This window comes from Trachypithecus francoisi, unplaced genomic scaffold, assembly GCF_009764315.1.
Source record: "Trachypithecus francoisi isolate TF-2019V2 unplaced genomic scaffold, Tfra_2.0 Lachesis_group2, whole genome shotgun sequence".
In the NCBI taxonomy this organism is placed as follows: Eukaryota; Metazoa; Chordata; class Mammalia; order Primates; family Cercopithecidae; genus Trachypithecus; species Trachypithecus francoisi.
The window spans coordinates 116,686,221-116,711,721 of NW_022681465.1; the positions used below are offsets into that span (position 1 = coordinate 116,686,221).

At 41.0% G+C, this 25,501-nt stretch overlaps 1 protein-coding gene across 3 annotated transcripts in view; it reads left to right on the forward strand.

Moving 5' to 3' along the window:
- Window positions 1–7,617: 7,617 nt before the first annotated feature.
- The window catches only part of DOCK2 (dedicator of cytokinesis 2), a 323,398-nt gene continuing 305,514 nt past the window's right edge, over window positions 7,618–25,501 (forward strand). Inside the window, exons 1-2 of one of the 3 annotated variants that reach the window (XM_033180268.1) lie at window positions 7,618–7,728; window positions 9,479–9,585. In XM_033180268.1, the coding sequence (XP_033036159.1) occupies window positions 9,546–9,585 (40 nt within the window). In that variant the 5' untranslated portion in view covers window positions 7,618–7,728; window positions 9,479–9,545. Of the gene's footprint in view, window positions 7,729–9,478; window positions 9,586–10,338; window positions 10,452–25,501 lie in introns of those variants that run through there. The other 2 variants (XM_033180267.1, XM_033180269.1) reach the window with 2 other exon arrangements.

A 25,501-nucleotide genomic window follows, 5' to 3' on the forward strand; every position in this document is an offset into this window, starting at 1 on the left:
TCTTCTATAGACTTTGAGATTTGCTGCAGGAGAGAGAGCTTTGGCTTTTGACCAGAGAGATGTGGGCATGTAGCCTTGGGCACATCGTTTCAGCTTTCTGGGCCTCAGTTTATCCTTTTATAACATGGGAGGCCTAATGTGTAATTTAGAGGATTTTTGAGAGGGTGAAATAAAGTAATACATGTGAAGCATGAAATATAAAGCCTGTTCCATAGTTTGGTTTAAATCACTTTTAATCTTTCATATCTCTTCCTCCTTTACCTCATCATAAAACAGAAGCTTTTTGTATATTTTACTAGTGGATTCTAGAGGAGAGTATTTGTGTTCCTAACCTTGTTACACAAGACCAAATAGTGTTAGGACATTCAGTTATTCAGTTAGATAAAGAAATATAGACACACATTCCTGAGAGAATAAATCCACAAGAAGTGACTGTATGAAAACATGCATGGCAAAATTTCAGCTAGTGAAATAGTACGAGGTGACCGGAGTCTTGATTCTGAGCCTGCATGGGGTGTGAGCTATTAGTAACATCAGCCGTAAGTGCCGGGTGGGTGCAGAGGATACAAATGCCCATGGTTGATGTTCCTGGTTCAAACTTTTCACATCCAACTGGGTAGCGGCTTATGTTGGAAACCCTCATTTGTGAGCAGCTTAATTGTGAGTAGAGCAGATCTGGTTCAAATCTCAGCTGTGTCCACTGTGAATTCTGAAACCTAAGCAACTTATTGCCCGTCTCTAATGCTCACCCAGCTTTTGTGAGTTGCTTTCTGTGGTTTTACTTATTGTTCTGAGCTGGCATGGAAGCAGCTCACCAAGACCAAGGAGAATTGAAAGCCAGTTGTTCAGAGAGGAGCAATAAAAACACTTTCCACTGATTGGGTACCCACCATGTTCCAGGCATGGAACTGGGCTCTTCACATACAGTGTTTTAAATCCCGCCAGAGATCTTCAAGGAACCACTATCCTCAGTGTCCATAGGAGGCTCATAAAGTTAAATAGTTCATCCCAAATTATACGTATTCATAGAGCTGGAGCTAGGATTTGAATCCACCCAGGTCATCTGCCTCCAAAGCACTATTCTTCTCTATGCCACAGGTAGGGTTTAGGCCAGGGGTTCCCATGTGTTTTCAACAATGGGCCACATGCTCGGAAGTCCTTATGTGTGCCAGCCCTGTAAGCATGTTGATAAAACTGATGGCAGATTCAGAGGGTCAACACCAGACACTTGTAAATTAGATAGAGCTCAAATGTGAGTAAAAGGCATATGGTGATATTGTGCAGGCCAATTTGTCCCATTCTCCTTACGATCCATGGTATTTCATAATGCTCCAATTTGATGGCGCAAGTGGAATTAAATGAACAGCTTGTATTGAATGACATGCTCTCTTGGCCACTGTGAATGCCAGTCATGTTAATGAAGCCACTGGAGTGTCCAGGAGGGCAGGGGACTCTGCCATTTACATCCCCAATGTCTGGAACAATGGCTGCCACACAGAAAGTACTCAAATATCTACTGTCTGAATGAATGAATGATGAATGAATGAATGAATATGGCTGAGTGCAATGGTGCATGCCTGTAATCCCAGCACTTTAGGAGGCTGAGGCAAAAGGATCTCTCAAGCCCAGGAGTTCAAGACCAGACTGGGGAACATAGTGAGACCCTGTCTCGACAAAAAAATTAAAAAAAATTAGCTAGGCATGGGGGCCTGCCCATGCCTAGTGATGTATGCTTGTGGTCCCAGCTACTCAGGAAGCTGAGGCAGGAGGATCACTTGAGCTTAGGGGATCAAGGCTGCAGTGAACTGTGATTGTGCCACTGCATTCCAGCCTGGGTGACAAAGCAAGACCCTGTCTCTTAAAATAAATAAATAAATAGTGCTGGGCACTGTGACTCACGCCTGTAATCCCAGCACTTTGGGAGACTGAGGAGGGCAGATTACAAGGTCAGGAGTTCGAGATCAGCCTGGCCAAGATGGTGAAACCCCGCCTCTACTAAAAATACAAAAATTAGCTGGGTGTGGTGGCGGGCGCCTGTAATCCCAGGTACTTGGGAGGCTGAGGTAGGAGAATAGCTTGAACCCCGGAGGTGGAGGTTGCAGTGAGCCAAGATCGCGCCATTGCACTCCAGCCTGGTGATAGAGCAAGACTCTGTCAAAAAATAAAATAAAATAAAATAAAATAATTCATTTTGTTTAGTTTGATGTTTCAGTGTTTAAGTGTCAAGTGTTGAGCTAAAAGCTTTACATATATTGTTAGCTCAGTTGATCTTTTTAACAACAACCTTATAGGACAAATAGTGTTTTCTATTTGGACAAATAGTGTTTTCTTAAAAATTTTACTCTAATTCCATGATATACGTGTGCAGAATGTACAGGTTTGTTACATAGATATACATGTGCCATGGTGGTTTGCCGCACCTGTCAACCTGTCATCTAGGTTTTAAGCCCCGTGTTATTTATTAGCTGTTTATCCCGATGCTCTCCCTTCCCTCGCCCCCCACCCCCTGACAGCCCTCGTGTGTGTCGCTCCCCACCCTGTGTTCTTATTGTTGCTCTCCCACTTATGAGTGAGAACATTTGGTGTAAAGCAGAGGTACAGACTATTTGTCTTTGCATGTAGTCTTTATCTCCGCTTTGTAAATGAGGAAAATGAGGCTTAAAGAAGTTAAGTGACTTACCTTGGCTGAAAATTAGTAGATCTTGGATTTAAATTTTGGCTGTATAAGTCCAGAGTTTGAGTTCTTAATCACCACCAAGCAATAGCATAATTTCATTAAGACCCAAGTCTTCTGGCAAAACGCCAGGTGGATAAGACTCAGGGGTCACTATAAAGTTGAGTTACTGAAAGAACGGAAGCACACATATTCTAGAACCTGTTGATCCCTTTCCTTTCAGTTTACCTGAGAGATTAGTGATGATGCTGAATGTCCTGGGAGAGCTGCATTTATTTTCCCCCAGGAACAACTCAGCATCTCAAAGTAAACTACCTTCTTATGGTCATGCTATGGGGAATTCCTGCGACATCGTTTTTCCAGTTTCCATGGACCTTGATCATCCACTGCTTGGCTAAAATAAGAAGATTAAAAATTGATGGGAATAGTACTTGTTTTGAATGCCTGTGGCTCTTGAATGAGGAAGATGTCTGGTAGCATTCTTGCATAACTGTGTATCATTTCAAGACATGTTCATTTTGGCACCAACACTGGTCACTCTGATTGAAAGAGAGAGAAAGGGAGGAAAGAGAAAGAGAAAGAGAAAGAGTGTGAGAGAGAGTGGGAAAGCCTGAGAGCACTCAGCAGACAAGTCCCTTTGAGTTTGGAGGCATGCTAGTTTGGTTTTGATTTTTGTTGTTATGTTTAAACACTTGCTGTTTTCTAATTCTGGTGAAGTCCATCTAGATAGCAGTGATGTCAAGTGTCCTCCCTTGATTTACCTCTGGGACAGTAAAACCACTATTGGTTGCTTTGGGTTTGATTCTCTTCTTGAGGGATGTACCTGGCCTTTGGCAGAGGGGTTCAGAGTGGATGGTTAATCTAGGAAATTTACTCAGTGCCACATGATCACCTAATTGGTGAGATAGCAAACATTTTCCTGTTGGCCTTTCTTGCAACCCCTATAGATGTGGTAGTGAGGATCCTTAACTTAAGGGATGTCAGAAGAACTGCATTTTATTTTCAAAAACTATTCTTACAAAGGGTAGGGGAAGCTCTTTTTCCACTTCCTCCTCCAAATTAGCCTTCTCGCCCCTGCTGAATCCTCCCCACTTGCTGAGATAGAATGCCTTTCCTACAGTGTGATGGACAGTAGTGGACATACTGGGTAAGAGCCAGCTGGACAGAGCTGGGTACACATCCTTGCTTTGCTACTCATTAGCTACGTGGCTTCTGGCAAGTTATTTAACCTCTCCATGCCATAGTTTTCTCATTGGTAAAATGGGATTAACAATTTCCACTCACAGAGTTGTTAGAAGAATTAAATGAGGTCATGCATGTCAAGTATTTGGCATGTATACAGTTCCCAATAATGCTTCCTATTTTATTATTTATTATTTATTTATTTATTTTTGAGAAAGCATCTCTGTCTGTTACACTGGTTGGAGTGTAGTGGCAAAACACAGCACACTGCAGCCTCTAGTTCCTGGGTTGAAGTGATCCACTTACCTCAACCTCCTGAGTAGCTGGGACCACAGGCCTATGCCACCATGCCTGGCTATTTTTTTATATATATATATTTTGTAGAGATGAGGTCTTACCATGTTGCTTAGGCTGGTCTTGAACCCCTGGGCTCAAGTGATCAATCCCTCGGCCTCCTGAAGTGCTCGGATTATAGGCATGAGCCACCATGCCCAGCCGTGATTCCCATTTAAAAACCCTATAATTTGTAATCATATTATATGTGTACATGTATATATGTATCACCTGTATGTTTATGTGTGTATGTATATGTATGCGTGTTTTAAGTATTACACACAATATATACACAATATAGACTATGGAATGAAAGTAATAATGATGTAATATTATTTTATGAAGAATGGTAGTAATAATGAGAGTAAAAATGATAGAACGGCTGGGCGCGGTGGCTCCAGCCTGTAATACCAGCACTTTGGGAAGCTGAGGCGGGTGGATCACCTGAGGTCAGGAGTTTGAACCCAGACTAGCAAACATGGTGAAATCCTGTCTCTACTAAAAATACAAAAAATTAGCTGGGCTTGGTGGCAGGTGCCTGTAATCCCAGCTACTCAGGAGGTCGAGGCAGGAGAATTGCTTGAACCTGGGAGGCGGAGGTTGCAGTGAGCTGAGATCACCCCATTGCACTCTAGCCTGGGCAACAAGAGCGAAACTCTGTCTCAAAAAAAAAAAAAAAGTGCTTGGACTAGCCTTTTTTCAGGGCACATGCCTCAGTATATGGTATCCCTTTAGATTTTAGAGGTTGTAAATTAGTCACCTCCAGGAGAAATGCAGCCTGCATTTATGTTTGATTTGTCTAGCAAATCAAAGCGTTAAATCAAAGTGTTAAAACAATTGAATAGGAATAACTGAGTCTTTAGGCAGAGAATGGAATCCACACACCTCATCACTTCCCACTGCCCTGTCCTCATTCCATATCACGTCTTTCTGTTGCTTGCCTAGCCCTGCAGTCATCTGATTTTGCTACATCTGCTTGATGTTTCCTGATAAAGATGGTCCTTGACCAACTAGGTTGGAATGCACTGGATACTGTGACTGCCTGGAGGAATTTCATAATGCTTCTTAGCATATTAAAATTATGAAAAGTTCTATAGTTAAAAAAAAAAAAACTCACTGGTTTATCTTTGCTTAAACCAATGCTATCCAAAATTTTTTGATTGCAAACTCTTTTCCCCTACAGAATACCTAGCACCATCCTATGGGACAAGAGGTTCCAGCAGAACATAGTTTCAGAGACAATGGCTTTGGAATGTTCTTTTATCTTATAATCTACATTTAAAAGAACAAAGAATAAATCTCTAGATACAAAATCCAATAACTATAAAGAAACAGTCTGACAAATATGACAGCCTACAAATTAAAATCTTTCTATGCAATGGAACAACAGGATAAGTGGGAGAAAATTCTTTTAAAATGTGTTACTGTAAAAGGGTTAATATTATTGATGCATGAAAAATTTTGTAAACCAATAAGAAAAAAAACCCAAAATAAGAACAGAAAAAGGATATGAACATGCAATTTAGTAAATATAGATGTTCAATAAATATGGAAAAGATGCCCAACCATACTAGCAACAAAAGAGTTGCAAATTACACATCAGATCAACAAAAATCTACAAGATTTTATGTCCAATGGTAGCACGGTTATGGGGAAAGGAACAGTTAGTTAAAGGAAATTGGTTACTCTATCTTCTAAGGTAATTGACAATCTCTCCTAAAATTTATATGTCTATATGTTTTCATGTACTAATTCTTCTTTGAACAATCTATTCTACAAGGATCTTTACAGATGTACAAACAGCATTTTTTTTTTTAACCACATATTTATAAAAAAGAAAAACTGGCAATAGCATGGAGCCTATTAGCAGGGGTGGGTTGAAGAAGGTATAATGTATCCATTTGAGCAGTGCTGGGCAGTGGTTAGAAATGAAAAGAATCTACTCTATGGGAAGGCAGGATGCCACTGGTGTGCAGTTAACTACAAAAAGCAAGTTGCAGAGCTGTATATTTACATACACACACATACACACACATGCGCATATACGTTCGTGCATAGAAAGCAGTCTAGAAGGAAATTCACCACAATGTTAACTAACAGTGGTCCTCCCCTTTCTGGGGAGGAGAGATTGGGGCTGAGAGCAGGATGTGATATAGGACTTTGGAAACCATTTTCACCCTAATGCCTTATCTGGTATGAATGTTTTCACATCGAACATATAGTATTGACTTTTTAAAATTTAAAAATTATAAACAACAGGAAAAAAAAAGGATGAAGGCATAGAGAGACAGAGAGTTGCTATTTGAGTAAGGTGGCCATGTAGCTTAAGGGTTACAAGAAATGTCTGTAAGTGCGGCCTGCCTGAATTTGAATCCTGGCTCTCCACTTGCTAACTTTTCAACCCCAGGCTAGTTATTTAATTGTGTGCACCAGAGATTCTTTATTTATGAAAATAATATTTCCCTTGCAGGGTTGTAACTAGTAAGATAATCTATTAGCAGTCTTTGGCACAGAGTCTGCCCTGTTTAAATTCTTAGAGAATAATTGTAATCATTATTTATGTTAAGTAAGAATCTCAGTTGTATATGGCTAGGAGGAAGATTTTCTTTAGGAAAGTAATTTTCACGATTTTTACTTCAGTCTGATTGTTAAAGGGTGATACATGTTAATAACAGAACACCTAGAATATATAGAAAAATAAATAAAAAATGCATACTTCCATTAGATTCTTAAACATTATTTTCCATTCATGTGACTTACAGTTCTTTCTGCTGAAACTGTTGTCTGCCCTGCTGCTTAGCAAGTGGTGTAGGTATGCAGCGGATGAGTATGGCTCCTACGTCTGGATGCATCAGTTATTTGAAGAGAGGAACCAATCCACCACAATACTCAGCTTCCCAACCCAGCTAGTGGACCAAGACATGCCCACTATTATTCACAAAGTGGCCAGGGAGAGGAAATATGAATAACTTGCCACCAGCAAAGCAATTCAAGTATACCATCTTCCATTAATAATATAAGTCACTATTTACTGAGCACTAAAATAGGCCTGGTGCTCTGTTGGATGCCTCATATATATTATTTTTAATCTTCACAATCCTGCAGAATACATATAACTTTGTCTGTTTCACAGATATGTTAATGTCTGAGAGGTTAAGTGTTTTGTCCAAAGCCACATGGCTAATAAGGTATGGAAACAGAATTTGCAGATCTGTAAAACGACAAGGTCTGTGGTCATTCTAGTCTGTGTTATTGCCTCCTTGAAGACAGAAGTTTTGACTTCACTTTTGTATCCAAAGAAGTCCGTGCTTACGTTTTGGTGTACATACAGAGGCTTGGATCAATATTGTAACGTCCAGGATGCAGGGTCATTCTCCTCGGATCTGTGTCATGCTGCAAAGTACCTTCTTTGCCAGCACAGACTTGTTGATGTGAGGATCACTCATATGTATTTTACATTCCACCTAGGTGGCGGCTTTGAAATACATCCCATCTGTCCTCCATGATGTAGAAACTGTCTTCGATGCGAAGTTACTCAGGTGAGAGCTTATGTTGTACTTTCTTGGGCTCTGTTGGTAAGGCAGGGATTCAGAGTGGGAGGAGGGCTCTTATGGGCAGCTCCAGATGGGCACTCAGCTTGGGGATGGAGAAGACCTGTGGCAGGGGATGTTTTCAGGGCTTCCAGTGTGGTATTTTTACCTTTTGGTTTTCTTGTGCCAGACTTTGGTGAGAACCAACTGTATACTAAGCATCCCTCTGATGATATGAAAATCAATCATATAGGTTAAAAAATTGATGTTTGGAATAAATGTTTCCATTTCACCTGGGCCTAAATGTTATTTTGGGTTCCACTCTTTGCCCTGTAGACCCCACAGTTGCAAATGGAGAACAACCTAAGCATAGCTAAAGAAATAATGGAGATGGCTCCCTTTTGCCTTCTCCTTCTTAACTATATTCAGCTCATAGATGAACACATTATTTTAATGTGATTATGCTGTTGGAATAGGGGCATTTCAATCAGATATACCTTCTTCTTTTTAAAAAATGTATTGTAGTTTACAGATAACAGATTTCAAAGACTTTTTATATTTAAATACTTACAGATTTAGAAAAGAGTTGCAAAGATTACATACAGAGAGTTATCATATGCCCTTCACCCAGCTTCCCCTAATGTTAACATTTAAATAACCATGACACATTTATAAAAACTGAGAAATTAACATGGATACAGTTCTCTTAACTGCACTCTGGACTTCATTCAGATGTCACCAGTTTTTTCATGGATGTCCTTCTTCTGTTCATATGGAAGATTTTTGCTAGCTCCTTCTCATCCTTCAGACCCTCAGGCTAAATGTTATCTTTTTGGAAAAGCCACCACTGGATATTGTAAATAAATTACATTTCTCCCCCAGCCCCTGTGCCATTATTCTCTGACACAGCTCTCTATTTATTTCCTCCACTGCATACATCGCTGTGTATTGATTTGTTTGCTTCTTTGTCATTTGATGACCTCTATTAGAATGTAAGTTCCATGCCAACTGGGACCCAGTCTGTTCCCATTGTATCCCCATTTTTCTGTGCTTTGCCTGTCTCATATTAAGTAGATGTTTAATAAGTCCTTGAAAGAATGAATGAATACAGTAAGTTTATTTTGGGAAGTCAACAAGGACTCTAATTTTGTTTCAGGGTATTTTGATTTTCACCGTATTTGGGAAGAGCTGTCTCCCTTTTGATGTCCCAAACTGGTTCTAATCCACAGTTTTTCATAGTATTTTAAAAATATTAGAGACTTTTTTTGATTTTAAGACTTACCATAAAGCATTACCAAGCATAAAACATCTGTAAGTAAAATGGTATGGTAATGAAGTCAGATCCTTGTTTTGAACTCTTGTTTCTTTAACTTCCTAGCTGCATAACCTTAGGAAAGTTAGCCTTTCTAAACCTGAGCTTTCCAACTTATAAAATTGGGATAAGTATTGTGTATAGCTTGTAGAATTATGAAGTTTACATGACATAATGAATGCAAAATGCAAAGTGTGTGCTTGGTATACAGTAACTGCTCAGGGCTATTGGTATTATTTTCAGATTTTTACATCTCTTTCAATGCTACTAATATTCTATACCAAGAACAACTTGTACATTTTTACTGAAGGCTTACCTTGCACCTCATGCTCTGCCCGGACTTGGGGGTTTCCCAGAGCTACAGGTCCAGGGATTGACTGTAAGTGCTATAAGGTGGGAGACATTGGTCTACCTTACCCTACCAGCTCCTATTTTTCCTGCCCTCAGCCAACTCCTGTATGAGTTCTACACCTGCATCCCTCCTGTGAAACTCCAGAAGCAGAAAGTACAGTCTATGAATGAGATAGTCCAGAGTAACCTCTTTAAAAAGCAAGGTGAGTACACAGCACCCTTGCTGGGGTGGGGTAAGGGGCCAATAAACCCCACATCATTTTGAGGAAGTTTGGCAGGAGAGGGCAACCTGTCCAGTGACTGAAACATCTCTTTTCTCACAACTCCCTTGGTCTGCATAAATGCAAAAAGTAGAAAGTAGCTCACAACTTAGATATCAGAATCTAAATTGATTTTAGGAAAGCTGAAGTTGCATTGTTTATTTCTCTTGAGAAAGTTTAATGAGGTTTTTTTTCCCCCCTGTATGGTTTATTATTGCTGTCTTTAACTCAAGGGGGAATGGATAAAGTTCCTTTTAGTAGAAAGAGCCTTTCGCAGGGAAGTTCTTAAAATTTTGAGTGTGTAAGAATAAACTGGAGAGCTTATTAAAATACTAATTCCTGAGACCTAGCTCGAAGAGTCAGATTGAGTAGGAATTAACATTTTTTGAAGTTTTTAGAAAAATGTAAATTATTTTGGAATAGGTAATGCATTTGCATGGATGAAAATGCAAAGGTATGAAAGAGTACCATGTGGAAAGGGTCTCTCCAGACCCTATGCATGGCTACTCCCAGTCCCTTCTCCAGTGGCAAAAGGCATATCTAGTTTCTTGTGTTTGCTTCTAGGCACACTCTGTGGATGTGGAATCAATTATGTATGTGCTATATACTCTTTATTATTATCATGCAAATGGTAGCATGGTATGTAACTGTTCTGCACTTTGCCTTTCTTCACTTAATGGTATATATTTCTGGGAGATCATGGAATGACAGTGGATTTGCACAGAAGTTATGATCAGAGCTTCTGCTTACCCTAAACTGGTCACCACTGGGCCCCACTGGCAGAAGACTTAGAGTTCCCTATTTTCAAGGTCAGTCAATTAGATGTCGATAGCTCCTCCAGATTTGATCAGGCAGGATTTGGAAGCTCATATGCATCCTCTACCTCATCTCTAGGAATGCTCTGCATGCCTCGATTTTCAAAATGGATCATGCCTTTTGCTCCATGTAAAAGAATGACCTGTTCAGAAACTCTGCATTCCTTCACTCCTATCTGTAAGGGTGAAGAAATGACTTTTCAGAATCAGTACTTTTTTCTGTATCCTAAGACCCAACCTTTCCAACTTTCAATTTCTCTATCCACATTGGTGTCAATAATAAAATGAGAAGCAAACTGTGCAAGAAACAAAAGGTCTTAGAATTCAGAGGATCAGCCATCACCCGACTGGAATTTATTCAGGGAGTGAAGCCTGAATATTTATGCAAATTGCCTGGTAATCACAGAAATATTCAGGAACCACTTCACTGTAAAGATGTTTTTTTCCAATGCCTGGTTAACATGGTGCATCCAAAATTGCTGTCTGTATCCTATCCCCGGAGTTAAGGGTAGGAGGAGGATGTGGGGATGAAAATGTTCTTGTGATTTTAACGTTTGTGTGTGTGGTTTCCTGACCCTTTAGACAGATGTGTGACAACAGATTAATCCAATACATATGTAGTTTGTTTGAGCAAGGTGGTTTTTGTGAGGCTATGGAGGCTAATTCTGGTAAGTCTTGTTGCATTTTTTGTGTGACTGTGCCTTTTTAAAGTGAGAATTCCATGGTTTTAAAGTTCTGATTTCCACCTCTAAATAAATTGCCCTTACCCCAAAAGCATTGAAATATGTCTGCCCCTTCCTGCCCTGGAAGCCCTTCGCAGGATTTCAGGTGCTGCCACTGCAGAGACAAATTGAGTCCCATCCTAGGGACATGACAAGGACGACTCTAGCTACGCGTATGGTGTGGCACAGGCAGCAGGGAGTGGACTACTTGGCTCTCCTTCATTGTTCAGAGCTGCTGTCATTGTCAGGGGCCCGGCTTGGCATCGAGGCCAGATGGAGTGCTAGCACGGGCCTGGGCTGGGCATGTGGTGTCAATCCCAGCCTCACGGAAGTCAGAGTAATGCCTTTACTGCAGCCACATCTCCAGGGCTGGGAGGAGGCCTCTGAGGGTTAGCATCATGGCAGGGCAGGCTGGACAGCTGCTACTTCTCAGTCCTGCTGTGTGTCTGGGTTTCAGATTCAGTAAAAACCGTCTGATTAATATTAACTGACAGAAGGCCCGCCCTGGCGTTGTACACAGTTATAAAAGAAAGCAAACTTCTTACCTTTAAATACATACAGAGACCAGAGGTAGACAAAGTGTCCTTTGGGGACCCATTTCAAAGAGGAGGCAAAGTGTAATTAGTGTAGCCACACTCGGCTCACATGTGAAAGTTGTATGCCCTTACTCACAGCTGAAAGATAATTCCTCTCCCACCATCTATTTGCTAAGTGAGCCCTCTTACCAAATAGTCCCAAAGGGAAACTTCACCTCATCCCCTTTGTTAAAGCCTCACGTTCCCAATGAATAAAACCTGAATTCATTATGCTTATCAGTGTCCATTGCCCTTGGGTGAGCGTCTCTCTTTATACTCTTAAATAAGGTGAGTGTGATTCCTCTGGCCAAGTTTAAGCAGTAATGAAATTCCTCCTGTTATTCTCCCTGTGAAGTGTCCTGTGCCTCCGGGACGTGATTTGCTTTGAGCCTGCACTCATTTAACTGCCAGATGTGCAAATTGCCTGGAGTATTTTCAGTGACATTTGCTTGTACTCACAGCCTTGAACATTAGTGTTGACATTAAGCGGAGGGGCCAGAAGGCTTTTAAGCACTTTCTGAGATTTTGGCAGACTACCCTATTGGCCTGTCGTCAGGAGGATTCTATGGAGAAGGTGGAGAAGGGTTTACTGGTTAAGGACGGTGGTTCTTGGGCCACACTAGACCTGAGTTTAATTCCTGGTTCAGCTTTTTACATGACTATATGACTATGGGTAATTTTCTAAACCTCTCTGATCCTCAGTAAGTTCATCTGTAAAATGGGAATAAGAACAATAACGTCTGTCTTAGAGGGTGATCGTGTGGGCTAATGAGGTGGATGATGCATTTAAAGTACTTGGCACAGCGCTGGGCTCAGCATAATGTCTCATACTAAGCAGTAATTGTTATTATTGGTGTTGTGGTTATTTTTCCTGCTGATCCCAATTTCTGTGCTGACCTTTAAATTCCTTGCAATAAGGGAGTTCCGTAATGTTTGACAGTGGCACATAACCCTAAGCTACGTGGTTTTCCTCAGGGTCTGAGAAACACAGGACCTAATGAATAAAAGGGCTTTGGTTGGTACATGCTTTGCATTCTGGCTTTGAATGTGGGTTTTTTTGTTTTTTTGTTTTTCAATTTTTATTTCCCTAGACTGTTTATGTAAAGGGGCTGCGTTACGTATGCCTAGAAGGAGTAGAGGTCAAGGTGAAATGTTTGCAATTTCTCACTTCATTGTGTTACTACAGGCTCCAGCATAGTTACATAGTTTTGGATACTTGACAGCCCTCCTCTCTGATGATTTACCCCTTAGGGCTCTTTTAAAACACACACACACACACACATACACACACACACACGGTTTTTTCCTTGTTTTCTTTATGGAGGCAATTAGCCTCAACTTTGATTTGACCTATGATATTGAGTAAATTACTTAATCCTTGCAAGTCTTAATTTCCTCATCTGTAAAATGGAAATAGTCACAGAATGCGTCTCCTTGGGTTGCTGGTGCATCAGTGGCACATGTGGCTAGTTAGCCTGGGAATTGCAGGAGTAAGGAGTCACCACCAGCCAGGTTCCCACATGGAATGGCTTGCTCTGTGTGGATGACTTCAGGTTTCAGTGAGAGGAGAACTGAGAAACTTACAAACACTTATTTGCTGTCTTCTCCAACACAAGCTCAGACCTACCTGGTGGTGGTGACAGGAGAAAGGATGCACAGATATGCTCGGAGAAAGCTCCAAGGGGAGTCTAGGAGAAAAGCAAACCCTCTGTGCCTTTGAAACAGATTTGTCCCTACGAGAACCTCATCTCCAAGAAATGTGTCTTTTTAGTCTGATGCTAATCAGAGGCACCATCTGGTTCAGTGTAAACTGCTTTAGGATCCACATTGCTAGAGCTTTCTCTTCAAATTTCCAAAACAAACACAGAGAGAGAGTGACAGAAAGAGAGAGAGAGACAGAGAGAGAGACAGACACCTGACAGAGATTTGGAAACTCTTTCAATGTTTATTTTCAGCTGGTGGATTTTTTTTTCACTGGGAACTTTATTGAGAAGCTGTTCTTTGAGCAAAGCATCCAGTTTCCCTTTTATTAAAGCATAGCTTCCTTCTTCCCTCTCATCTGTTGCCCACAGTATCTGGAGATGCTGCGTCCTCGATTCACAGTGTACAAGGGGCTGGACAATGGTTGGGGGAAAGAGGGATGGAAATAATTTTGCCCATATCTTTTCTAATCATCGTATCATTGCAGCATTGGGCTGCGAATAAACAACCCTCTGACTCTAGCAGTTACTACTTTTTTTTTTCTTTTCGACTTTTATTTCAGGTTCATGGGGAACATGTGCAGGTTTGTTACATGAATTGATTTCATGTCAGGGGTTTCATGTGCAGATAATTTTGTCACCGAGGTAATAAGCATAGACCCAATAGGCAATTTTTTGATCCTTACCCTCCTCCCACCTTCACCGTCAAGTAGGCCCCGATGTCTATTGTTCCCTTCTTTGCATCCATGTGGACTCAATGTTTAACTCTCACTTATAAGTGAGAACATGCAGCATTTGATTTTCTGCTCCTGTGTTAATTCGCTTAGAATAATGGCCTCTGGCTTCATCAGTGCTCTGCAAAAGTATGTGATTTTAATCTTTTCTATGGCTGCGTAGTATTTCATCATGTCTATATACCACATTTTCTTTATCCAGTCCACCATCAACACCTGTTTAGGTTGATTCCACGTCTTTGCTATTGTGAATAAAGCTGTGATGAACATACACAGGCATATGTTTCCACGTGTTTATGTCCTTATGATAGAACGATTTATCTTCTTTTGTGTATATACCCAGTAATGGGATTCCTGAGTTGAGTGGTAGTTCTGTTCTAGGTACTTTGAGAAATCTCCAAACTGCTTTGCATGATGGCTGAACTAATTTACATTCCCTCCAGCAGTGTATATGCATCCTCTTTTCACCAAAACCTCACCAGAATCTGTTCATTTTTGACTTTTTATTTTTATTTATTTATTTTTTTGAGTCTGAATTTTGCTGTTGTCACCCAGGCTGGAGTGCAATGGTGCGATCTCAGCTCACTGCAACCCCTACCTCTTGGGTTCAAGTGATTTTCCTGCCTCAGCCTCCCAACTAGCTGGGAGGTACACCACTGTGCCTGGCTTTTGTATTTTAATAGAGATGAGGTTTCACCATGCTGGCCAGGCTGGTCTCAAACCCCTGATCTCTGGTGATCTGCCTGCCTCAGCCTCCCAAAGTGCTGGGATTACAGGCATGAGCCACTGTGCCTGGCCAATTTTTGAGTTTTTCATAATAGCCATTTTGACTGGTGTGAGATGGTGTCTCATTGTGGTTTTGATTTGCATATCTCTAATGACTGGTGATGCTGAGCATTTTTTCATATGCTTGTTGGCTGCATGTATGTCTTCTTTTAAGAAGTATCTGTTCACATCTTTTGCCTGCTTTTTAATAGGGTTGTTGTTTTTGCTGGTTAATTTGTTTAAGTTCGTTAGATTCTGGATATTAGACCTTTGTGAGATGCATCATTTGCAAATACTTTCCCCTATTCTGTAGGTTGTCTCTTTACTCTGTTGATAGTTGCTTTAGCTCTTTAGTTTAATTAGGTCCCACCCAATCAATTTTTGATTTTATTCTATTGGTTATTACTTTGGTAATCTTATTTAACATCTCTGAGCCTCGGGTTCCATGTCTGAAAAATTTGAAAAATATGAATTAGGAGTGTCATAGAATAAGAGACCTTTGATTCAGGATATCCTTATTTTGGATCCTGGCTTGATTGCATACTAGCTGTGTTCCTTGGAATAAGTAACCTCTCTGAGCTGTAGCTTCTTTAGCTACAGAAATGCGACAACTTATGAAAAACAACTAACAGAGTGCCAGAGACACAGTTGCTGCTTATTAAAATGCATCTATTTTGTCTGTTGTATAACAGTACTGACCATAACAATAGTAATGACATCAACAGCAACTTAAAGGGAGAGACTTAATATTTATCAAATGCCAGCTCTGTATCAGGTATTATATACAGCGTAAATATATGTTAAGTTTTTACAAAAACACAATGGCCTAGAAAGTTAAGTAATTTTCATTCCAATGAGACCAAATATTACACAATGTATTAAGGTATTAATATTTTGGACTGTATGATCCTAGGGTTACAAATTAATCTCCAAATCTCAGTGGTTTGATAATGGAAAGGTTTATTTCTCTCCTTTGCAAAGTCTGATGAAGGTCATATTCCTTTTGTCCCTCCTGAAGTTGTGCCAGCTGGTATGTGTGGCCTCCCTGTAGCAGGAAAGATAAGAAGGGAGGGAAGGAGCGCAGTGGCTCTTAATGTCCTTGACCTGGAAGTGGCATCCGCCAGTTCCACCCACAGTCCATTGGCCAGAACACATCACATGTGCTAATGCCAGATAATCTGGGATGTAAACTAAGCACGTGCACATGCAATATTTGATAAGCATTGTCTCTGTGGCTCACAGGTAGTAAGTGCTGGAACTGGTTCTGAGTGCAAGTCATTTGAATAACAGAACCCACCTTTTTCTCACTATACTATGCTTTATTCCTATGAGGACTAAAAAGGAGCAAATAGTAGTGTATTGGCTTGGTAGTGCTTCCTTCTCCGTGTGAGAACAAGTGCTTCATCATTCGTCCTGAAGGATTTGTTTATTTCCATTCCCCACTCCCAACTCCTCTCCCAAATGCCAGGCTATACATGAACTCTGACAGGTGAGCACAGGAATCCTTGCCTGGAAGGGAGATGAGGCTCTTGCTGCCAGCAGTTGCTGTGTCACCTGTGGCTTCTCAGGGCACAGCTTTCCTGCAGCAAGCCGGGGTATTAGCAGGCTGCCTAAGGCTTGGGATGTTGACGTGAGGGTCTGCTTCTGAGACTGTTCAGAAAGAAAAGGCAGTTGGGAGAACAAAGTGTCTTTCTCTCAGGATGTGCTCTGGCCTCATAATGGGGCACCTTACATGCCCTTGCAAAATTCAGTTCATTGCATATAGTGCCTGGAATATCTTCTGCTGCCTCCCATTCCCTACCCCAACCCCAAGACATGCTCAACAGGCAACCCCTACTCATCCCTTTAAGAACCAAAGTAGCCCTCAAGCCTGCAATAAGTCCTCCCTGATGGCTCAGGCATTCCAGCTCAATTCCAATTAACACTTAGTCCCTGGGGAAGCAATGTGGATACAACTGTGGCGAGTTAGTAAACTTGTGCACCATGATCTCTGTGCAAAGAAAATGAAGCTGCTTCTTTTTGTTTGTTTTTAATCTAATTTAATCTTCTTTTGGAGTCTCTACTTTGTGCTGTGGCAACTTAAAAATTTCAATACATGGTATCTTATGGCTCTAGATTTAACCAGTCTTTCTGACTCAAAACAGTCCCCACCTTCCCAGGAACTCAAATAGGAGGGGGAAGAAAAGCACAGGTTTTGGTGTTTCCCTCAGTTTATCTGAAATGACTCCCTTTGGGACTTTAGCCCCAGAGGGGATGTTGGTAGTACACACACATTTTGTGGCCTTGGGTCTCAATGCCAGGTGAAGGGGCAGCTGACCATTCCCCTCCATCCTATCACCTTCCTTTCTGAGGAGGCTGACCTCATCTCTGTCCCTGGGGTGGTAGAAACATAATGGCTGCCAGGGTACCTGATGAATGGGGAAAGATGTGAAAGTAGAGGGTTGAATACATTGCAGATATTACCCAATTCCCAAAGGGGGCAAAACAATGCATCTAACCTCAATGCTTAGATATCCCTGAGGAGTTTGTTAAGATTGCAGAATCCTGGACCCTACTCCAAAGATTGACTCTGAATATCTGGGGAGGGGGCCAGGGATGTGCATAGTGTCAGCCTGCCAAGGGGCTTTGGATGCAGGTGGCCCTTGACCTCTCTCAAATGGGAGGCATAGCTCCAGGAGCCTGAAGAGGGAAAGGAAAGCAGTGTGGGCATGGACACGGCTCCCCCATTGCAGAGTGCAAACCTCCATCATGACACTTGACATGTCATTCTAGCATTCTCTGTTTATGGGACTGTCTATACTGATGGAATGAACTCCTTAAGGATAAGGGAAGTTATAAGTTTTGTCTTATTTATATTCCTGGTCTGTACACATGTTTATGTGCCTGGTCTCTCAGAGGCTGGTCTGTGGACCTTGGTAGTAAAATTCACCATTATTCAATGGCCAGTGTCCCTTTAAGAAAAGGAAAGAGCAGACCTCAATTTTACACAGCTGGAGCAGTCCTGGCCATTAATTCAAAATACATCTTATTATTGATCTACACAAGGCAGGCTTTTATTTATTTAAATGTTCTATTTGTTATTTTTAATAACAAATGTAGCATCCACGCACTCGCCACACAAAACAAAAGCTAGGAAGTTAACAATCACTTACACGTAACCACACGACTGCCTTTCCGCACCTAAGGTAACCACATTCTTGAGTCTTTTTTTTTTTTTTTTGAGACAGAGTCTTCCTTTGTCACCCAGGGTGAAGCACAGTGGCACAGTCATAACTCATGTAACCCTGAACTCCTGGACTCAAGCAATCCTCCTGCTTCAACTTCTGAGTAGCTAGGACTACAGGGACATGCCACCACGTCTGGTGAATTTTTTAAACAAAAACTTTGTAGAGGTAGAGTCTCCCTATATTCCCCAGGCTGGTCTCAAACCCCTGGGCTTAAGTGATCCTTCTGCCTTGGCCTCTCAAAGCACTGCGATTACAAGCATGAGCCATTGCACCCAGCCTCTTGAATCTTTTGTTAATCATTTCACTGCTTTCCTTTTCATGCAGTTGTATTGCATTTATATATTTTCCTAGTGTTTTAGTTATTTTAACTTTATGAAAAGTGTATTGAACTGTCGATAATTTGAAGGAATTTATTTTTTTTTTTTTACTTAATATTAAACTAAGAATCATCCATATTACTGATTGCTGGAGTTCATGTTTTGATGACTACAGGAAATTCCATTGTGTGAATAAGACATAATTTGTTCATTCATGCTTTCAATTTCAGGCATTGGGTTGTTTCAGTATTTCTTTTATTGTAAGCACTGCTGCTAAGAACATTCTTATACGTGTCTCTTGTTGTAAATGTTCAAGAGTCTCCTTTGGGGATAGAACTACTGGTAGATTTGCTTGGCCATAAGGGATCAGAATCTTTAGGAGATAGTGAACACTCTTTTCCAAAGGTGGTTGTACCAATTTACACTCCCACCAGCAATGCCGAAGTGGTCCTGTGTAGCCACAGTCTCTTCAACACTGGATATTGCCCTGCTTCTTAATCTTTGCCACTAAAATGGGCTTAGACTACATAATCACTGTCTTTAGTTGCGTTTCCTTGATCACCAGTAATGCAGAAAATATTTTCTTCTGTTTCTTTGCCACTCGTGTTTTGTTTCTTTGCTATGTCTGTTCATGTCTTTTGTCTGTTTTTCTTTTTCTTTTTCTTTTCCTTTTTTGAGATGGAGTCTCGCTCTGTCGCCCAGGCTGGAGTGCAGTGGCGTGATCTCGGCGCACTGCAACCTCTGCCTCCCGGGTTCAAGTGATTTTCCTGCCTCAGCCTCCTGAGTAGCTGGGATTACAGGTGTGTGCCACCACACCTGGCTAATTTTTGTATTTTTAGTAGAGACAGGTTTCACCATGTTGGTCAGGTTGGTCTTGAACTTCTGACCTTGTGATCCCTCTGCCTCAGCCTCCCAAAGTGCTGGGATTACAGGCGTGAACCACCGTGCCCGGCCTTTTGTCTGTTTTTCTGTCAGATTAGTTGTATTTTTCTTATTGATCTATAGGATATTTAATATATTCTTTCTACTTATTTTTTGCTGATTTTATGTATTGTGAATATCTTCTCCCAGTTTATACCATGTCTTTTTATTTAAGATGCATTTCCATAAGCAAAATTTCTTAATTTTAATACAATCAAATCAATCATTTTGTTAGTCACATTTTTGTGCATGCCTTAAGAAATCTTTCTCAATCCTGAAGTCTAAAATATGTTCATTATTTTTACTAAGAATTCTGTAATTTTAGTTTTGATACCTAAATCCTTTATCTACAGAGTTTATGTTTTATATATAGTGTAAGTAGCAATCTGATTTTTGTTTTTCATCTTTGTTTTTTTCCCATTTGACTGCACCTCTTTCCCAACTTCAGCTGCTGGACAGTTTCTCCTTTCTCCCTGCCAGTGTCATTTTGCATTTTCAGGACATTGCTCTTTCCTACAGGCTGTGGGCTGAGTTGCTATAGCCTAGATTGAATCTCTGGTGCTGAGGACAGAGTTGCTGTAGACTGGATTCCATCTCTGGTCCACAACGTGCAGGTTCTCTGTGCTATTGCTCACTGAGAGCTGAAGAATTAGGAAAAAGGAGTAGCCTCTCCTCCTCCAGTCAAGCCCCTGAATTGGTCTTCAGTGTGATGTTAGCATCCTGGGAATTATGTGCCAAGGCATAGCACTTACCTTCTCTAGGCTTGCACTTTCTCAATTATGAAAGAAATAATTTTCCTTATGGTAAGAAGTTGCTTAGGCTCATAGAGCTACCTTCCTGTAGTTTCTTTTTGTATCTGATAATAACAGCACTGAACTGGGAGTGAGGAGACCTGAATCATAGTAACAAAAACATCAGCAGTTGCAACAGCAACTGACATTTATTGACTGCTTGTTATGCACTGGCACTGTGCTAAACAGTTAGGTATATTATCTCATTTAGTGCACAGTTGTGAGATCTTGGGCAAGTCCCTTACTGTAAATGATAACACTGAACAAGATTTTGTAGGGTTCCACCAACAATGAAAATCTATGTTTTAAAAAAGTCATCCTCTGATTCACAATGATAATAATTCTGAATCTTTTTCACATAATATCATTTAGTGCCTTAAAAATCCTCCTCTTCCCATTGAAAAATATTCTCCCAATACTGTATTGAGAAGTATTGAGAAGCATTCTCCCAGTACATCTCAGCATCCTGCCTGAGCCGGGGGCAAGGGATGAGGCCATTTTACAGAACTTTACATGAATGGCTGGCGATTACATGATGCATTCGAGGTTGCACAGCTGGTCATTAACAATGCCTCACATGCTGGAGCATTTCATTTCTTCAAGAAAGTACCATGGATTTTGAGGACAAGTTTTTTCTCATCAGAGCATTTAGAGGCATCAGGGATCTTCAAGTGAGGAGCCCATTTTGCCCGTTTCAACTCCAGTGTTACAAAGCCATAGCCAGCACCAAAACGTCCCTTCCACACTCTGGAGATCTGAGAAGGGGCTCTCCCTCACATCCTGTCTTCCTGTTCTGATGTGATGGATTGCAGACTTCATTCTCAGAGAGAAACCTTCAGATCCAGAATCAGAGAAGACAGTGATTTAATGTGCTGCAGAACAAGTCCAAGAGAGATTTATGAAAGTGTCTATTGCGGGTGGGGGTGCGCTGAAGTTAAAAAAAATTGGCATACAATCAAGGAAAAAAATCCCTCTTGAACTTACCAAAATACTTAGAATAGCAGCTTTCAATGGCATTATGAACTGCAATTTAATTGGGGGAGAAAAAAATTCCAGATCACTTCTTTAATAGCAATGTAAATAGACTCAGTAAACTCTGTGTGTGTGTGTGTGTGTGTGTGTGTGTGTGTGTGTAATTTACCTCATTAAAAATAGAGAACAACAAAATCACTCTGTTCTCATACCTTTCAATCTACATTCCATGGGATTCTTACCTAGTTTTGCAATGATTCTTTGCATTAATGTAAGCACACATAATGAGGGCATTTATATAAATCTTTATAAGGTTATGCATTTACTCCAAAATTTTGTTTTCACTGTGAAATTGCAATCATGAATGATTTCCATTATGCTGAGGTGGGCTTTTAGAATGTTGATATGGTTTGACCGTGTCCCCACCCAAATCTCATCTTGAATTGGAGCTCCCATAATTCCCTTGTGTTGTGGGTGGGACCTGGTGGGAGATAACTGAATATGGGGGCAGTTTCCTCCGTACTGTTCTCATGGTAGTGAATAAGTCTCACGAGATCTGATGGTTTTATAAGGGGAAACCCCTTTCTCTTGGCTCTCGTACCCTCTTGCCTGCTACCATGTAAGACGTGCCTTTTGCCTTCTGCCATGATTGTGAGACCTCCCCAGCCACATGGAACTGTGAGTCCATTAAACCTCTTTTTCTTTATAAATTACCAGTCTTGGGTATGTCTTTATCAGCAGTGTGAAAATGTGTTAATACAAGTGTCCTGAGACTTTTATGTTGATCTGTTGAAATTTGATGTTGTTAGATTATTTTCCCCCAACATCTTCTTAGAATAGAAGGAAATTTCCTGAAAACTACAATACAGTTGAATTGAAAATTAGCTGCAGATTCATTTCAGTTCAAGTACTATTTATTTAAAATCTAAAACTGTGGCAGCACTGTACTGTGAGGATTATTAACAAAATACAGTAATAAGTAATATATGGCCACCATTTATTTAACCATTATTTTGTGCCAGGCCCAAAATAATTAACTCATTTCATTATCATGACATCCGTATGTATCACTATTCCCATTTAACAGGTGAGGAAACTGATAAGGAGGTTTAAAAACTTCTCAGTTAAGAAGGTTTTAAAACTTGCCAGTAGTTACACACCAAGGAACAGCAGAGACACCATTCCAACTGGGGTCTGTCTGATTCCCCAGCACACGCTGAACTGCTGTGCTGGATGACTTCTGGAAGAGAAGGGTTTCTGTCCCCAGGAGCTTATGATTGGAGAAGAAAAGATTTACCCAAAGATCTCTTTCAATTTGAGCTCACACATGCTGGGCAGGTAATATAAATGAGTGAAGGGGCAGGGTCATAGTTATTATGAGATTTGCTAAGATAATCATTCCTTTTCGAATAGATAGTCCTAATGTCATCTTCACTTGTATTTTTACAACTCAGGTTTTCTACTTGCCTATTAAACATGTGGGAACCTTCTTTACTTCACAAAGAAATCTGATTTCTTTCATTTTCCTCCCTAAAACACAGTGCCATCTGGTTAGTCATCCATATCCCCATGGCCGTTTTTTTTTTCTCTTTTGAGACAGTCTCATTCTGTCACCCAGGCTGGAGTGTGGTTGTACAATCTTGGCTCACTGCAGCCTCTACCTCCCGGGTTCAAGTGATTCTCTTGAATCAGCCTCCTGAGTAGCTGGGATTACAGGCGTGAGCCACCATGCCTTGCTAATTTTTTGTATTTCTAGTAGAGACAGGGTTTCACCATGTTGACCAAGCTGGTCTCGAACTTCTGACCTCAGGTGATCTATCCACCTCGGCCTCCCAGATTGTTGGGATTACAGGCGTGAGCCACTGCACCCAGCCATATGCCTATGTGTGACAGAGACAAGTATACAGTGAAATGTTTCTTTGCTACTAAGGAAGCAAGAGTAACAGATATCAGTGGCCACTCAGCTCTAGGAGGAGAGACTATAGGGATTGGTGAGGACTGGGGCAGAGTCTGTGTCATGGGTAAACAGGATGGCAGTGAGGACTGGGGCAGAGTCTGTGCCGTGGGTAAACAGGACAGCAGTGAGGCAGGGCCATGTCAATATGCAGACTCAGTGCTGCTTGATAATCTCTCACTCTTTCTTTTTTCTTTTTTCTGAGATAAGTCTCCAAAGTGGAGACCTGCTGATTTATTTTTAAATGATATAGAAGACAAACAAAACCTACAGATGGACCCAGAATAGCAGTTTCTGGTGCAATATAATGTTTATAGAGTTTTAATAAATTTATAAGGTTTTCATAAATTTATTATAAATAGATTTTATAATAAAGTTTTATAGAATTTTAAATATAACTTATTATGTTTATAAATAACCCTATAAGAATGACTATTGCTAGAATTCAGTGGAAACAAGGCTGTTTGGGGACAGTTTTATGGAGAAGGCGGGATGTCAGCTGAACATGAAAGGCCAGTGTATGTGACACGGGCCCTCTCTGGACAACAGCCTGTGGGAGATCTTGGAGTGTCTGAACTGCAAGACGCCTGCTTCTCAACCTCAGCAGCACTTGGGATTCCTCCTTGCCTGATATGCTCCCTTGCTAAGGGGGGCCTTGGACCACACTGAGACCTCTACTAGGCATGCTTCTGGAGATGTTGGCCCAGAGATGGGAAAAATGGCATTTATTCTTTATGAAAGTTAGGATTATCAAAATATCGTGAGTTGATTGTAAGACATTTGGAAATGTATAAAATGTCCATGATCTCATGATTTAGAGGAAACCATTATTTATTCTTCCTCTCTTTTGTATCATATATATGATATGATATGATACGATATATGAATCATATCATATATGTATATGGGTCTCACTCTGCTACCCAGTCTAGAGTGCAGTGGTGTGATCATGGCTCATTGCAACCTTGACCTCCTGGGCTCAAGCAATCCTACCACCTCAGCCTGCTAAGTAGCTAGGAATACAGGCACACATCACCATGGCTAGCTAATTTCAAAATATTTTTTGTAGAGACAGGGTCTCACTACATTGCCTAGGCTGGTCTTGAATTCCTAGCCTCAAGCGATTCTTCCACATCAGCCTCCCAAAGTGTTGGGATAACAAGTGTGAGCCACCACACTTGACCTGTATCATATATTTTATATGATTGGGATTTTGTTTTACATGCTCTGTAATCTCATTTCTTTTCTGAAAATTATTGAGAACATTTTCCCATTCTGTTTTTAAGGGCTTCACACGACTTTTCGTAGGACACTGGCTATAGTCAACTTTATGGCTTGGCTCTGCGTCCCTGACCAAATCTCACCTTGAGTTATAATAACCTCCACATGTCAAGGGTGGAACCAGGTGAAGATAATTGAATCATGGTGGCAGTTTCCCTCATGCTGTTCTCATGATAGTGAGTGAGTTCTCATGAGATCTGATAGTTTTATAAGAGGCTTCCCCCTTTGTTCGCCACACATCCTCACTTTGTCCTGCTGTCCTGTGAAAAAGGTGCTTGCTGCTCCTTTGCCTTCCGCCATGATTGTAAGTTTCCTGAGGCCTCCCCAGCCATGCGGAATTGTGAGTCAGTTAAACCTCTTTCCTTTATAAATTACCCCATCTCGGGTATTTCTTTATGCAGCATGAGAATGGACTAATACAACCATTTTTAACATTTTCTTCTTTAAGGATATTTAGGTTCATTTCATTGTGTGCTAGAAAAACTTCCTGGAATTCATAGCCTTAATAGACAAATCATTGTTCTCTTTGCTTATTATTTCTTTACCATTGGACGTGAGTCTCACCCAACCTTACCAGTGTTTGTCCAGGTTTTGACTTTACCTTTTCCCTCCTTTTCACACAAGATGTGCACGCACATGCACACGCACACACACATACACACATGGGGATTTTGCTTCCTCCCTGTGTGATAGACTCAGCATGGAGCAGACTGTGTTGTCCTCGAGTTAAGGAGTTGGAGTAACAAGATCCAATTTGGAGGGACATGTTTTCACAACCCCGCATTATCCTTGATGGCAGGGGGTGTGTCTGTGTGGACGTTCCCTGCAATACCAAGCACTTAAATGCGACCACACTGAGAGCCCTCATTAGCCCTAGGCAGCCAAAGTAGATTTGCTGAGCATGCCACCATCCAGGCTGGAGAGACTGCCCACATGGAACCAGACGCCACTCAGACACTCCAAGATCTCCCACAGTGGAGAGGGGAGCCAATTATCCAAAGGCAAACGAGACTCTAATTACAGCTTCAGCTAAAGAGTGGGAAATTATTTGAGGAGAGACTTCCCATTTCTGGTGTAGGCACAAC